Source organism: Oncorhynchus mykiss, chromosome 5 (genome assembly GCF_057628025.1).
Source record: "Oncorhynchus mykiss isolate SJ-2025 chromosome 5, ASM5762802v1, whole genome shotgun sequence".
NCBI lineage: Eukaryota > Metazoa > Chordata > Actinopteri > Salmoniformes > Salmonidae > Oncorhynchus > Oncorhynchus mykiss.
Window position 1 is genome coordinate 56,763,020 of NC_143026.1, and position 16,188 is coordinate 56,779,207.

Below are 16,188 nucleotides of genomic sequence, written 5' to 3' on the forward strand. Positions count from 1 at the left end.
ATTTGTTGAACACTTTTTTAGTTACTACATGATTCCATATGTGTAATTTCATGTCTTCATTATTATTCTACAATGTAGAAAATAGTACAAACTAAGAAAAACCCTGGAATAAGTAGGTGTGTCCAAACTATTGACTGGTACTGTGTGTATATATATATATATATATATATATATATATATATATATATATATATATATATATATATATATATATATATATATATATATATGGAAAAAATACTCCAGTCTGAACTTAAATCAGGTAGGTGTGTAGAAATTATAATGAATTAAAATTTTAAAATAATTTAATCTCTGAAAAATCTTTTTTCAATCACAGTATTTCAATATATAACTATTAGCAGTGCAATTTTTGGTTGATTTTGTCATCTCAAACCAGTGAGTTTAAGATTCTTCATCAAGAATATGGTCCAAATTGAATTCATGACAATGAAAGAGGTGGGAATGTTTTTCCCTTGTCATATAATTTCTACATTTACTACTAATATTGCATTAAACATGGTTTTTGGCACATTTTGCAACTGAGACAACCTGGTTCAATTTGGGACCCGAGGCAAAACCAGTTGAGAACCACTCCACTCCACTGTGCCCTGAGGTGCTCCTTGAGGATAGCCTTTCGGCTAAGTATTATTCCATGAGGATAGCCTATGGCTAAGTATTATTCCATGAGGATAGCCTATAGCTAAGCATTATTCCATGAGGATAGCCTATGGCTAAGCATTATTCCATGAGGATAGCCTATGGCTAAGCATTATTCCATGAGGATAGCCTATGGCTAAGCATTATTCCTTGAGGATAGCCTTTCAGCTAAGTATTATTCCATGAGGATAGCCTATGGCTAAGCATTATTCCTTGAGGAGAGCCTAAACATTAAAGAAGTAGAAGCACTGTATACAACAGTGGATTCTTAAAGATGCTGAGTATAGCATGAACTTGCTATCCAAAACACATGTCAAATCTGCACACGTGAAAAGACAATGTGCCATCTTGGCACTTAACTTTTCGTTTTCACAGTGCAGTTTTTATGTGTCTTGTAATGGAAACATAACTTTGAAAAAATTATGTTCAAAGGCAAGGATTGGCACGTGCTTTGTCAGTGAGTGAAATTGAGCTTGGTAATAGATCATAATAGTTGACAGTGTGCTGCAATAATATAATATAGTGTCCTTATAAACAATAGTATTATGTTAAAATAAGAGAAGACATTGTCTTTTAAACAAAACCACTTGAAAATGGATTTCTCTTTGGGATATAAAAGCCCACCGCCCCCTTGTGCTTTCAACATGACATTGACGATGGCAGTCTTCCATCTGAAAACATGAAATATGGACTAACTTCAGGAAAGGCTATCGACGGGTCGAAGAGAGAGGTTCAATTCACTCAAACAGTATGCTTCAAAAGTCCCACCTGACACAAGAATTTGGTAGCAAAGCTTTCAATCCCCCTGTACTACTGACTGTTGACCCACACTTTCATTCTGTTCCCTCAGCATCACAGCATTTTGAGGATGCTCCAACGTAACTGCCTTCTCCTTAACAACGTGTTGATTTTGGAGCTTGAAACAGATGCTCTATTGTATGTACAGTGTTCCCTACTGATTGTGTGATTCAAATGTATGCAGTTGCTCAAGAAGAATCATCTCACCTGTGGACACTGTGCTAGTCCATGGTAGAAAGAAAATCAGAACTAATAACATGTGTATACATGTGTGGTCATCTTAAGGAGTGTGTGCAATCACTTCTCCATCTTTAACAAGACCATGGCATGTACTTACAAGGTAAGCATTTTAAACCCTTAGCTGTGGTTAGGTTTTGTTTTTGAATTTCACCACCGAATCTCAGTGAGGAGTCCATTAGGTCAAACCATTTGACTTAAGAGCGAACCGCTATGTCTGTAGGGTGTTTGTGCTCTAACTAAAACATAACTAACACACTCCAAAACATAAAAGCACTAGTGTTAAAAAATATATATAGGGATCCTACAAAAAACAATTCAGAATAAAACAGCAAAACTAAACATAAAATACTTGGTGGGGAACACAGAACAAAATAAGCACATGGAATCCTTTCTAATTAAATACCTGTAAAAATGAAATGGACACATTGTCCTCCCTCTGTACCCTCTCCCTCCCCTATAACATTTAACCTGCGTAAGTGTCCACTATCAGTCTTAAAAATCCCTTCCGTCGTAAATAACCGGCTTCTCGAGTGTCAAGTGGTAGAGGACTTTCTTGGAGATGAACCTGTGAGGATGCGATGAAGAAGTAGAACAAAATGAAAATGTGCAACATTAAGATTATACAATCACAAGCAATTAGTACGGCGCAGTACTTCATTGTACTTCAGTACTTTAGAGCCGTCATCCTTCGCCACAAGGGCACCTGGGAACTGGATACGGACTTGATGCTAGCGATAGACGTTCTACACAAGCACACGTGACCATGAGGAGGAGGATTTCAGTGTGAGTGTTGAAGGGTTTTGCGTGAGTATGGGTAAGCACATGAACGTTTTGCCTGTCGTATGCTGATAAGGAGTTGTCAAAGGGATGGCGCTCTGCTCTAGACAAGCACACAGAGTGTTAAAGAACTGAGTGAGTATGGGTAACAACAATAATAATACAAATAATAATGGGCATCTTTAGCGTATCCAACCTTGAGAAGGAGTTGTCAAAGATGAGTGTGTAGAGACCAGGGTTCCTGACTTTCAGCTGGCCTTGGATGGCCTCTTTGTGGGAGTTACAGCGAGTCAGAGGAATCAGCACCTGAGAGCAGAGCATTAGAAGATGTCTGTAAAGTCCTAGATTTTAATGCTATTACTTCAAAAGATGCTCAATACAATGTTGTCTAAGTCAGAGGTGTCAAACTCAATCCCTGGAGGCCCGTGAGTATGCTGTTTTTTGCTATTTCCTGTCAATGCGTGTCCAATTAAGACCTAGACAACCATGTGAGAGGAGTTCCTAACAAACAAATTGCCTTTATTGATAAATCAAGTACAGGGGAGGAGCAAAAACCCGTAGACCGAGTGTCCAGGAATTGAGTTTGACAACCCTGGTCTATGTACTATTTATGTGTAAAAAGGTTTTGTATTATCGGCTTTGGATGATCATATTTCCAATTAGTAAACAGTATGTATGTAGAATCCAGCGTAACTTAGGTCACACAAGATTTTAAAGTATTTCACATTTTGTCTAAAACCCGCTTCAAAAATCATCGTAAGCGGAACAAAAGAAAATGTCAACATGAGAAAAAAAGATGATTGTGTTGACATTTAGACAGGAAAAGAGGTGACTTTTCAGAACAACCGTTGCCCTTTTAAACAAACTGTAGAAACAAGCTTGAGAAACAGACTATTTAAAACACTCATTGACTAGAATGATGAACTGCCGATGAAGACAAACTCTATAAACTCAGTGGTGTAAAGTACTAAAGTAAACATACTTAAAAGTACTACTTAAGTAGTTTTCTGGGGTATCTTTACTTTACTATTTACATTTTTGACAACTTTCACTTTTACTTCACTACATTCCTAAAGAAAATGATGTACTTTTTACTCAATACATTTTCCTTGACACCCAAAAGTACTTGTTACATTTTGAATACTTAGCAGGACAGGAAAATGGTCCAATTCACACACTTATCAAGAGAACATCCCTGGTCATCCCTTGCTGCCTCTGATCAAGTGGACTCACTGAACACACATGCTTTGTTTTTGGGTATTTTTCCCACCACTTCTTAAACTCGGGCTGTTCTGAAAAGAATGAGCCCATGTTCACCATATTGTAACGACAATTGCCCACTAAAGTCGCACCTGATGAATTAATTCATGAATCCATTCTGGGCAAAACAAAATGACGATGCGTTTCAATAAAGGGCCGTGCACGAATATTATTACCAAGTTACTGAATGTATCAAGAGTACTTTCAGATTTCGTTATCAACAAATGGCTGTGAAAAAGTACAGTATAGATAAAATGCAGATAAAAGTAATTTCCAAATTCAGTCGTGTCCGGTCAGGTAAACTGCTGTGTTCTCACCTTTGTTTTGAAAATGTCACCATGATCTCCAAAGTGCTCCCTTTATACCATGGCTATGCATTATGCGTCAAATATCTTGTTTCTGTTAGAAGCATTTCAATTTGGCCCTGTCCATATTCATTTATTTTATTGAACTAGGCAAGTCAGTTAAGAACAAATTCTTATTCACAATGACGGCCTACCGGGGAACAGTGGGTCCCCTTGTTCAGGGGCAGATTGACAGATTTTTACCTTGTCAGCTCGGGGATTTGATCTTGCAACCTTTCAGTTACTAGTCCAACACTCTAACCACTAGGCTACCTGCCGCCCCCATAGACAGGGGAGACATAATCCTAGAAGATCAACTCTCCCAAACCGAGACGCTTGACACATCCCCTAAATCAAATAAAGCCTGGATGACTGCAGAAAATCCTGCCTGTACACACAGTAGCTCTCCAGGACTTGGGTTGGTGATTGACCACTGATCTAAGAGCTGAGCTGGGGCGTGGTTGTCCTACCTTGGATTGTTCCACAGGGACATCGGCGGTCACGCGGTACACCATGCCGAACGAGATGCTCTTGGGCTCCGAGGAGAACATCCAGCTCACGGTGGGGCTGCAATCGACCACGACGATGGAGATCACACTGTAGCAACTGGACTTGACAAAAAGCTCCCGGGAGCCATCGCCAAACTGAGAGATGTCGTCGATGCTGACAGGGACGACCAGACTGGAAACACAACACAACATATAAAATCAAATATTTTTTGTCACATGCGTCGAATACAAAAAGTGTAGACCTTACAGTGAAATGCTTACTTACAAGCCCTTAACCAACAATGCAGTTAAGAAAATACCCCCCGCAAAAAAAAGTGAGAGATAATAATAACAAATAATTAAAGAGCAGCAGTAAATAACAATAGCGGGGCTATATACAGGGGGTACTGGTACAGAGTCAATGTGCAGGGGAACCGGTGTCGAGGTAATATGTACATGTAGGTAGAGTTATTGAAGTGACTAAGCATAGATAATAACAGAGAGTAGCAGCAGTGTTGAACGGGAGAATGGGGGGGGGGGGGGGTAGCCATTTGATTGCCTGTTCAGAATTCTTATGGCTTGGGGGTAGAAGCTGTTTAGGAGCCTCTTGGACCTAGACTTGGCGCTCTGTTACTGCTTGTCGTGCGGTAGCATAGAGAACAATCTATGACTAGGGTGGCTGGAGTCTTTGACCATTTTTGGGGCCTTCCTCTGACACCGCCTGGTATAGAGGTCCTGGATGGCAGGAAGCTTGGCCCCGGTGATGTACTGGGCCGTACGCACTACCCTCTGTAGTGCCTTGCGGTCAGAGGCCGAGCAGTTGCCATACCAGGCAGTGATGCTCTCGATGGTCCAGCTATAAAACCCTTCGAGGATCTGAGGACCCATACCAAATCCTTTCTCATGACTGTCTTGGTGTGCTTGGACCATGTTAGTTTGTTGGTGATGTGGATGCCAAGGAACTTGAAGCTCTCAACCTGCTTTACTACAGCCCCGTCGATGAGAATGGGGACGTGCTCGGTCCTCCTTTTTCTGTAGTCCACAATCATCTCCTTCGTCTTGATCACATTGAGGGAGAGGTTGTTGTACTTGCACCACACGGTCAGGTCTCTGACCTCCTCCCTATAGGCTGTCTAATCGCTGTCGTGATCAGGCCTACCACAACTTAATGATGGTGTTGGTGTCGTGCCTGGCCGTGCAGACATGAGTGAACAGGGAGTACAGGAGGGGACTGAGCATGCACCCCTGAGGGGCCCCCGTGATGAGGATCAGCGTGGTGGATGTGTTGTTACCTACCCTTACCACCTGGGGGCAGCCCGTCAGGAAGTCCAGGGTCCAGTTGCAGAGGGAGGTGTTTATTGATAAGCTTTGAGGGCACTATGGTGTTGAATGCTGAGCTGTAGTCAATGAATAGCATTCTCACATAGGTGTTCCTTTTGTCCAGGTGGGAAAGGGCAGTGTGGAGTGCAATAGAGATCGCATCATCTGTGGATCTGTTGGTGCGGTATGCAAATTGGAGTGGGTCTAGGGTTTCTGGGATAAATGGTGTTGATGTGAGCCATGACCAGCCTTTCAAAGCATTTCATGGCTACAGACATGAGTGCTACGGGTCAGTAGTCATTTAGGCAGGTTACCTTAGTGTTCTTAGGCATAGGAACTATGGTGGTCTGCCTGAAACATGTTGGTATTACAGACTCGGACAAGGAGAGGTTGAAAATGTCAGTGAAGATACTTTCCAGTTGGTCAGCGCATGCTCGGAGTACACGTCCTGGTAATCTGTCTGGCCCTGTCTGGCCCTTGTGAATGTTGACCTGTTTAAAGGTTCTACTCACATCGGCTGCGGAGAGTGTGATCACACAGTAATCCGGAACAGCTGATGCTCTCATGCATGTTTCAGTGTTACTTGCCTCGAAGCGAGCATAGAAGTTATTTAGCTCGTCTGGTAGGCTCGTGTCACTGGGCAGCTCTAGGCTGTGCTTCCCTTTGTAGTTGGTAATAGTTTGCAAGCCCTGCCACATCCGACGAGCGTCGGAGCCAGTGTAGTACGAGTCGATCTTAGTCCTGTATTGAAGCTTTGCCTGTTTGAAGGTTCGTTGGAGGGCATAGCGAGATTTCTTATAAGCTTCTGGGTTAGAGCGGCAGCTCTACCTTTTAGCTCAGTTCGAACGCTGCCTGCAATTCATGGCTTCTGGTTGGGGTATGTACGTACAGTCACTGTGGGGACGACGTCATCGATGCACTTATTGATGAAGCCAGTGCCTGATGTGTACTCCTCAATGCCATCAGAAGAATCCCGGAACATATTCCTGTCTGTGCTAGCAAAACAGTCCTGTAGTTTAGCATCTGCTTCATCTGACCACTTTTTTTATAGACCGAGTCACTGGCGATTCCTGCTTAAATTTGTGCTTGTAAGCAGGAATCAGGAGGATATAATTATGGTCAGATTTGCCAAATGGAGGAAGAGCTTTGTATGCATCTCTGTGTGTGGAGTAAAGATGGTCTAGAGTATTTTTTCCTTCTGGTTGCACATTTAACATGCTGATAGGAATTAGGTAAAACTGATTTAAGTTTCACTGCATTTAAGTCCCCGGCCGCTAGGAGCGCCGCCTCTGCATGAGTGTTTTCCTGTTTGCTTACAGCGGTATCCAGCTCATTATGTTTGGTTTTAGTGCCAGCATCGGTTCGTGGTGGTATGGTAGATAGTATGGTCTACAGCTTATCATCAGATATTCTACATTAGGCAGGCAAAACCTCAAGATTTCCTTAGATATCGTGCACCAGCTGTTGATTACAAATATGCATAGGCCCCCGCCCCGTGTCTTACCAGAGGCTGCTGTTCTATTCTGCCGATCGTGTATAACCTGCCAGCTGTATGTTATTAATGTCGTCGTTCAGCCACGACTCTGTGAAACATAAGATATTACAGTTTTTAAATGTCCCGTTGGTAGGATATACGTGGTTTCAGTTTGTCCAATTTATTTTCCAGCGATTGAACGTCAGGTAGCAGTATGGAGGGCAAAGGCAGATTAGCCACTAATCTGTCGCCTGATCATCACAAGGTACCCTGACCTCTTTCTGCAAAATCTCTGTTTCCTTCTCCAGCGAATGAAGGGGATGAGGGCCTGTTCGGGTGTTTGGAGCATATCCTTCCCGGACGACTCATTAAAGAAAAACTTTGTCCAATTTGAGATGAGTAATCACAGTTCGGTTGTTCAGAAACTCTTTTCGGTCATAAGAGACGATAGCAGCAACATTGTGTACAAAACAAGTTACGAACAACGCAGAAAAACAAACAAAATAGCACGGTTGGATAAGAGCCAATAAAGCCATCCCCTCCAGCAGCATCATCACATATCAGAGGAAGAGTAGTAATTTGATTTGACTGAGATTTCAACTTGAGTTCTCTCACACAATACACTGCCAGTCTTGGCCGGGATTCAGTGTAGTCGTGAAATTGCCTGTAATGGAAAAAGGAAGTACTGGCAGAGGGAGCTGGAATAGTAGTGCTGTTATTGACATCAGAAATGTTAGTTGTTGATGTGTTATTCGGGGTTCAGTGAAAGGTCTGCAACGTGTGTGTGTGGGTATGTATGTGTGTGTGCGTGCACAAAGTTCTAGACTCACGTGACTTCTCCAGACTTGAGAAGGGCGATCTCTGTGTCCTGCAGAGTGGGCACATTCTCTTCTGGGTCATCTGGGGTCGTGTCTCCTGTGCCTCTGCATGCCGTGGGTCACATGACAAAAGACAGTATTGATTTACCACATAGCTTCTCAAAACCACACATCTACTGTGTCTATTGGCTAATTAAGACTTTAGGGCTGAACCAAACCATACGGTGATCGTAATGTTTACAACCACAAATAACCGGTGTCTTTTGGCTAATTAAGACTTTAGGGCTGAACCAAACCATACGGTGGTCGTAATGTTTACAACCACAAATAACCGGAGTCTATTGGCTAATTAAGACTTTAGGGCTGAACCAAACCATACGGTGGTCGTAATGTTTACAACCACAAATAACCGGAGTCTATTGGCTAATTAAGACTTTAGGGCTGAACCAAACCATACGGTGGTCGTAATGTTTACAACCACAAATAACCGGAGTCTATTGGCTAATTAAGACTTTAGGGCTGAACCAAACCATACGGTGGTCGTAATGTTTACAACCACAAATAACCGGTGTCTTTTGGCTAATTAAGACTTTAGGGCTGAACCAAACCATACGGTGGTCGTAATGTTTACAAACACAAATAACCGGTGGCATATTGTAGGGTAAAACTGCATGACAGTTTATCTGCCTGTAGGGAAAAATGTATAGGGAACGTAACTTTCTCACTGTGACCAACGATCAGAGTTTGCCCACCTGTTCTTTTGCCACTACATCAGTGCAAATAGCAATATTTGTGTTAGTGACCCTGTGTTTGAAGACGTTTGCCAATTTGATGCTATATATAAACATTTTTTAAATATTTTCAACAAATGATCCACCATCAGGTTTCTGTGCCAATGCACCACAACTAATAAGCAAAGCATACTGACTTTGGGCGCTTCAACATCCTGGTTTGCAATTTCAACACCATCAATCTGCACAGTTTGGATGCTGGATTATATTCCGGACGAACGCGCCCAGGCGGCCTACAGGAGACTTTTGAAGTAGCCTAATTTATGCCACACATAAAAGGAAATACATTCTAAAAGTTAAATTACAAATATTTAGGTTATATTGAAGCGTTTTGGGTTCTAGGTACGCGAGGAAAAGCCACTCGGATCAGAGAGGAGGCAGAGCAGGTGTTAAGCCACTCAGATCAGAGAGGAGGCAGAGCAGGTGTTAAGCTTTCCTGAATAACTAGGCCTGCTGGGAGCATATTTGGCCACATTATTATACGACAGACTGAGCTGCTACTGTGTCTTTCTATACATTATGAACTGTCGAGAGTAGACCCACAATTGGTCCAAATAGAATGAATGGCATGAAATATTCTAATCACAAGGCTTTTGCGCCCTTGTTCAAATGACAGCTGCAGTTTACAGCTTAGAGTAGAATGTTTTACTCACTTAAAAACAATAACGCAATTATGCATTACAATGTGGTGCTGTAGGCTAGCCTGTGCAGGATAATTGTATTGTCCCTAAACAAGACCAATAGGACAGCTTTTTGAGCTGCGTGTCTCAAGCCTTCACTGTTCTTTCATAGGCAATGACGCACCTTGGCATCTCCGCTTATATTGAAAATTGGTCCAGCTTTGAATGATTTTATGTGTGGTAGGATTGCTAGTTAGCATATTGCAGATCTGGACAAATAATCCGCCTACCACCACAGGCACTATGAATGGTGGATAGAGGGCAGGCTAGACAGACTGGTTAACTATATTGACCTGTGTGGTATAGTTAGCGCGCGGAAAAGCAGAGTGCATAACGGATGTACCAAAACACCTTGATATAGGGGAGGCGCATGCAAGCAGATGAGGAAATTTAGCTAGGATGGAAGACATTATATAGGAAACCTGGGGGAAAAAACACACCACCCTACCCAACCTGGCAATTTAGCTAGGATGGAAGACATTATATAGGAAACTTGGGGGAAAAGACACACCACCCTACCCAACCTGGCAATTTAGCTAGGATGGAAGACATTATATAGGAAAACTGGGGGAAAAAAATGCACCACCCTACCCAACCTGGACGTGTTAAATCACACCACTGGATGCATACATTTACGGTCATTTTCTTTCCCACTGTTAACTCCGGGCTTTCTCCTTGATCTGCTTATGACTTCCATTCACAATCATTTCAGCAGCGGGTGTCCACAAATGGAAGGCAGCAGAGTGTGTGAAGGTCACACTGAACTTTTGTTTGCGATCAACTTTTTTGTGTTTTTTTTTTCTTGTGAGGGGTTCAGATCACAGACAGGCAATAATATTCAAAAAGTACATAGAGAAAGAATCAAAATAAGGTAGAAAGTAAAAACATTCATAAAAGACAAAACACCAAACAAAATCAAAAATCAAATAGCTGCAAGCAGCAATGCCGAGGTTCAAGCTGCGGGCCCACTGCCACCAGGACAAATTGGAAACATTGCCCTTAGGATGAGCTACTTCTGTACTTCTTACCAAGCGTGCAAATTATCAAAACTCAAAATCAAACAGATCAAGCTTTCAATGTATTTTGGATCTTTTTTATGACATTGACTACTTTCAAACATTTTCTTCTGCAGAACCTCTGGACTGATCGGCACCAAATTTGGTATATAGCAAATATAGATGCACATCTTCAAACACAATATTTTCCAAGACTCTTGCTCAAACAATATTACCGCTATGAGCCAATAAGCGTGCATGAATGATTTTTCCGGTCAAACAGCGCCCCCATGCAGCCAAACTGAACAATAGGTTAGCTAGACTCATATCCCTGAGCATGTGTGCCAAATGTCATCATTCTGAGATGAATTGGCAGCATTTTTGCAGAGTCAAATTGAATCTGTGAATTAATTTAGTGTATTCATTTATTATACACATTTTGGGAGGACATTGGGATATTATTTCAGACTCTTTTCTAGTCTGTATTTTGTTGATGTCTAAGACCTGTGTTACATACCGTAATTATTCCCATTGGTTTATGGAGGGTTTCTAGTAGTTTTTTTAATATTGTTTGGATACAAAGCCTCAACTTGTGTTCTTGCTACCTATAGTACCAACTTTGTAAGTGGGTGGAGTGGGAGTGGTTGACCCCATGGGACTCCGTAAGTGTGAATAGTGGTTTGTAAATGCAAATTTTTAAAAAGAATGACGAACCAGGTAAATTATAAATGTTTTTCAGGTCTGTAATTGCAGCAGTGAGTTGTTTGTAGTTCCTCTACACAATTGTATCTAGAGGGAATAATGTCAGATCAGATAAAATTTTATGACCAATTTATGCAGAAATTCAGGTATTTCCAAAGGGTTCACATACTTTTTCTTGCCACTGTAGGTCTACAACGTGAATCAATCAATAGACAGTCATGCCCTTCCGTGAGTCAAGCAGGAGATGGTGCCATCAACCAAATTGAGGTACCTACTAACTCTGAGAGAACCACATTTAGAGCAAAAAGTTCCTTCATACCTCCCCCCAAATGCAATGCATCCATAGAAACCTTCTGTAGGATTGTTGAAAATGATGTAGGTGACCTACTGAAAGACAAACAGAAACACAAATCCTATGATAACCTGAGTAGAGACGAGAGAATGGCTCTTAAGGACTTACAATCAGATCTTTCGATTATCATAAAAAAATGTGACAACGAGAAGAGGAATTTGTATACAAAACAAATGTGACTATGCGAATGAATGTCACCGACAACTATCTAAAAGGTGACTTCTATCACAAACTTCTATCACTATCACAAATGGGCACTGTAACACTTCCTTCATCAGAGAGACCCTAACCTTGCTCCATTCAATGATTGCATCTTGCAACTCGCTGAACTGGTATTATCAAATAATTACTTAATCTTTGAGTCAGACTTTTTCCTTCAAATTCGGGGAGTAGCCATGGGCTCCCTCCCTTTTTGCACCCAACTATGAGAACCTGCATGTGGGACAATTTGAGGAAGCACTTATTTACAAAACAGAGACACACCCTACTTTCTAAAATCATCCCATTGAAGAGATACATAGATGATGTCTTTGTGCTCTGGGAAGGAAGTCAGCAGAATTCCAAAACAGTGTTAAACGAGAGCTCTAAATATCTCAAATGCCCCATGCAGATTGATGAGAGAAAAATAAATTACCTGAACGTATGGATCATCAAAGAGAATGATGCATTACATACAGACTTATACACAAAGCCCATAGATCGCAATACCTTGCTACGTGCGGATAGTATGCATCCCCTTTCCCTCAGGAATGGTCAATCATATAGCCAGTTATGCAGGGTTAAACAAATCTGTGGCCACCAGTCAGATTTTGACAGCAATGTTAAGAAAATGACAGATAAATTCAAAAGGAAAGGCTACAAGGACAAAACTCTTAATACTGCAATGAAGAAAACATCTCAAAAACCAAGAGTGGAATTGCTAAAAAAAAACTAAACCAAAGAAGAAAAACAACGCAACAGTCTTTTGCACTAAGTACACCAAGTGTACGGAGAAAACGAAAGCAATCCTGAAAAAGCACTGGCATATTCTGCAACCAGACAAAAATTGCACACCTCTTCAAGGAGCCCCCACTGGTGGTCTATAAGTGTGGTCGCAATATTGGAGATAGATTGGTGAGATCTGACCCGCCCCCTGAGCACACTCAGACACTCTTGACACCCATTCCAAATGGAAACTATGATGTGGCTCATGTGTCCAGTACAATAGCACTACAGAAACATCCTTCTTCAGACATCTACACACAGGTCGAAAAATCCCTGTTAGGGGTATCATCTCATGCAAGACAAAGGGAGTAATCTATCTCATCACCTGTTCATGTGGGAAAGCCTATGTAGGGCAAACGAAAAGACAATTAAAACAAAGCATAGCTGAACACCGCAGCTCAATCAGGTGTAAGAACATTGACTATCCAGTAGCAGCTCACTTTGTTGAAGCTAACCATCCCATCTCCTCCCTCAAATACACAGGCATTGAGCATGTTGCTCTACCAAGGAGAGGAGGTAACATGGAGATCCTACTACCTCAAAGGGAGATCTACAGGATATCATGTTTAAAAACACTGACCCCTAGTGGTCAGAATATTGACTTTGATCTCAGGCCATTCTTATGACCAATTATATTGGACAGGTCTTGTAAATGAATGTATTCTTTCCACAGCTTATCAGAGTACACCCAATATGTTGCCCCTGTTGATGATGCTTATAATGCATTATGGTCGAACCAAAAGATTACATGTAAGAAAATAAAAATGGAAATATTTAAATATAGTGGCAGGAAAAAGTATGTGAACCCTTTGGAATTACCTGGATTTCTGCATAAATTGGTCATAACATTTGATCTGACCTTCATCTAAGTCACAACAATAGACAAACACTGTGTGCTTAAACTAAACTAACACACAAATTATTGTCTATTTCTTGTCGAAATTGAATAGATAATTTATACATTCACAGTGTAGGTTGGAAAAAGTATGTGAACCCCGAGGCTAATGACTTCTCCAAAAGCTAATTGGAGTTAAGAGTCTGCTAACCTGGAGTCCAATCAATGAGACGGGATTGGAGATGTTGGATAGGGCTGCCCAGCCCTGTAAAAAAACACTCACAGAATTTGAGTTCGCTATTCACAAGAAGCTGGAACGGGTCACAAAAGTATCTCTAAAAGCCTCGATGTGCATCAATCCACAGTAAGACAAATTGTCAATAAATGGAAAGTTCAGCACTGTTGCTACTCTCCCTAGGAGTGGCCGTAAGGGAAATATGACTGCAAGAGCACAGCGCAGAATGCTCAATGAGGTTAAGAAGAATCCTAGAGTGTCAGCTAAAGACTTACAGAAATCTCTGGAACAGGCTAACATCTCTGTTGACGAGTATCGTAAAACACTAAACAAGAATGGTGTTCATGGGAGGACACCACGGAAGAAGCCACTGCTGTCCAAAAAAACATTGCTGCATGTTTGAAGTTTGCAAAAAGTGCACCTGGATGTTCCAAAATATTCTGTGGACAGAAGAAACTACAGTTGAGTTGTTTGCAAGGAACACACAACACTATGTGTGGAGCAAAAAAATTCACTGCACACCAACATCAAAAACTTATCCCAACAGTACAGTAGGGTGGAGGGAGCATCATGGTTTTGGGCTGCTTTGCTGCCTCAGGACCTGGACAACTTTCTATCATCAACGGAAAAACAAATTCCCAAGTTTATCAAGACATTTTGCAGGAGAATGTAAGGCTATCTGTCTGCCAATTGAAGCTCAACAGAAGTTGGGTGATGCAACAGGAAAATACGCCTTCTGGAGTGGCCCAGTCAGAGTCCTGACCTCAACCCGATTGAGATGCTGTGGCATGACCTCAAGAGAGCAGTTCACACCAGACATCCCAAGAATATTTCAGTTTTGTAAAGAGGAATGGTCCAAACATTTGCATGAGGTTATTGCTGCCAAAGGAAGGTCCACCAGTTATTAAATCCAAGGGTTCACATATACTTCTTCCACCCAGCACTGTGAATATTTACACGGTGTGTTCAATAAAGACATTAAAACATATACTTGTTTGTGTGTTATTAGTTTAACCTGTTTGGGTTAGGGGGCAGCATTTTGACGTTTGGATGAAAAGCGTTCCCAGAGTAAACTGCCTGCTACTCAGTCTCAGTTGCTAATATATTTGGACAGAAAACACTCTGAAGTTTCTAAAAATGTTTGAATGATGTCTGTGACTGTAACAGAACTCATATGGCAGGCGAAGATCTGTGAAAAATCCAACCAGGAAGTGGGAAATCTGAGGTTTGTAGTTTTTCAACTCTTGGCCTGTCGAATACACAGTGTCACTTCCTAAGGCTTCCACTAGATGTCAACAGTCTTTAGAACCTTGTTTGATGCTTCTACTGTGAAGTGGGGCTGGATGAGAGGGAAATGAGTCAGAGGTCTGGCAGAGAGCCACGAGCTCTTTACCTCGTGTTCCATTGCTTTTCTACAGACAAAGGAATTCTCCGGTTGGAACATTATTGAAGATTTATGATAAAAACATCCTAACGATTGATTCGATACTTCTTTTGACATGTTTCTACGAACTGTAATATGACTTTTCATCTGAACTTTTGCTCGGCCCTGCCCGCGCGTAAGTGAACGCGCAAACCAAAAGGAGTTATTTGGACTTTATGGAACAAATCAAACATTTATTGTGGAACTGGGATTCCTGGGAGTGCATTCTGATGAAGATCATCAAAGGTAAGTGAATATTTATAATGCTATTTCTGACTTCTGATGACTCCAACATGGCAGATATTTTTTTGGGTTGTGTTGGTCTCTGAGCACCGTACTATTATTGCATGGTTTGCTTTTTCCGTAAAGCTTTTTTGAAATCTGACACAGCGGTTGCATTAAGGAGAAGTATATCTTTAATTCTGTGAATAACACTTATATCTTTTATCAATGTTTATTATGAGTATTTCTGTAAATTGATGTGGCTCTGTGCAAATTCACGGGATGTTTTGAAGGCAAAGCCAAATGTAAACAGAGGTTTTTGGATATAAATATGAACTTGATCGAACAAAACATAAATATATTGTGTAACATGTTGTCCCGGGAGTGTCATCTGATGAAGAATATCAAAGTTTAGTGATTCATTTTATCTCTATTTCTGCTTGTTGTGACTCCTCTCTTTGGTTGGAAAATCGCTGTATGCTTTCTGTGACTAGTTGCTGACCTAACATTATGATATGCTCTGCTTTTTTGAAATCGGACACAGTGGTTGGATTAACAAGAATTCTATCTTTAAAATGGTGTCTAATACTTGTATGTTTGAGAAATGTGAATTATGAGATTTCTGAATTTGGTGCCCTGCAATTTCATTGGCTGTTGGCGAGGGGTTCCGCTAGCAGAACGGGGTTGTTTGTCTGTGTTTGTCTATTGTTGTGACTTAGATGAAGATCAGATCAACTTTCATCACCAATTTATGCAGAAATTCAGTTAATTCCATAGGTGAAATGAAATGAAA

The 16,188-nt window shown here is 41.2% G+C and overlaps 1 protein-coding gene across 7 annotated transcripts in view; it reads right to left on the minus strand.

Annotated features, from left to right (window-relative positions):
- Nucleotides 1-287: 287 nt before the first annotated feature.
- LOC110524072 (FYVE and coiled-coil domain-containing protein 1) overlaps nucleotides 288-16,188 on the minus strand; it is a 55,363-nt gene continuing 39,462 nt past the window's right edge. For all 7 annotated transcript variants that reach the window (XM_021603386.3, XM_021603384.3, XM_021603385.3 and 4 more), the window contains exons 15-18: nucleotides 8,189-8,281; nucleotides 4,547-4,757; nucleotides 2,669-2,778; nucleotides 288-2,260 (exon numbers count right to left, since the gene is read on the minus strand). In XM_021603386.3, coding sequence (XP_021459061.2) covers nucleotides 2,188-2,260; nucleotides 2,669-2,778; nucleotides 4,547-4,757; nucleotides 8,189-8,281 — 487 coding nt within the window. In that variant the 3' untranslated portion in view covers nucleotides 288-2,187. The remainder of the gene's footprint in view (nucleotides 2,261-2,668; nucleotides 2,779-4,546; nucleotides 4,758-8,188; nucleotides 8,282-16,188) is intronic.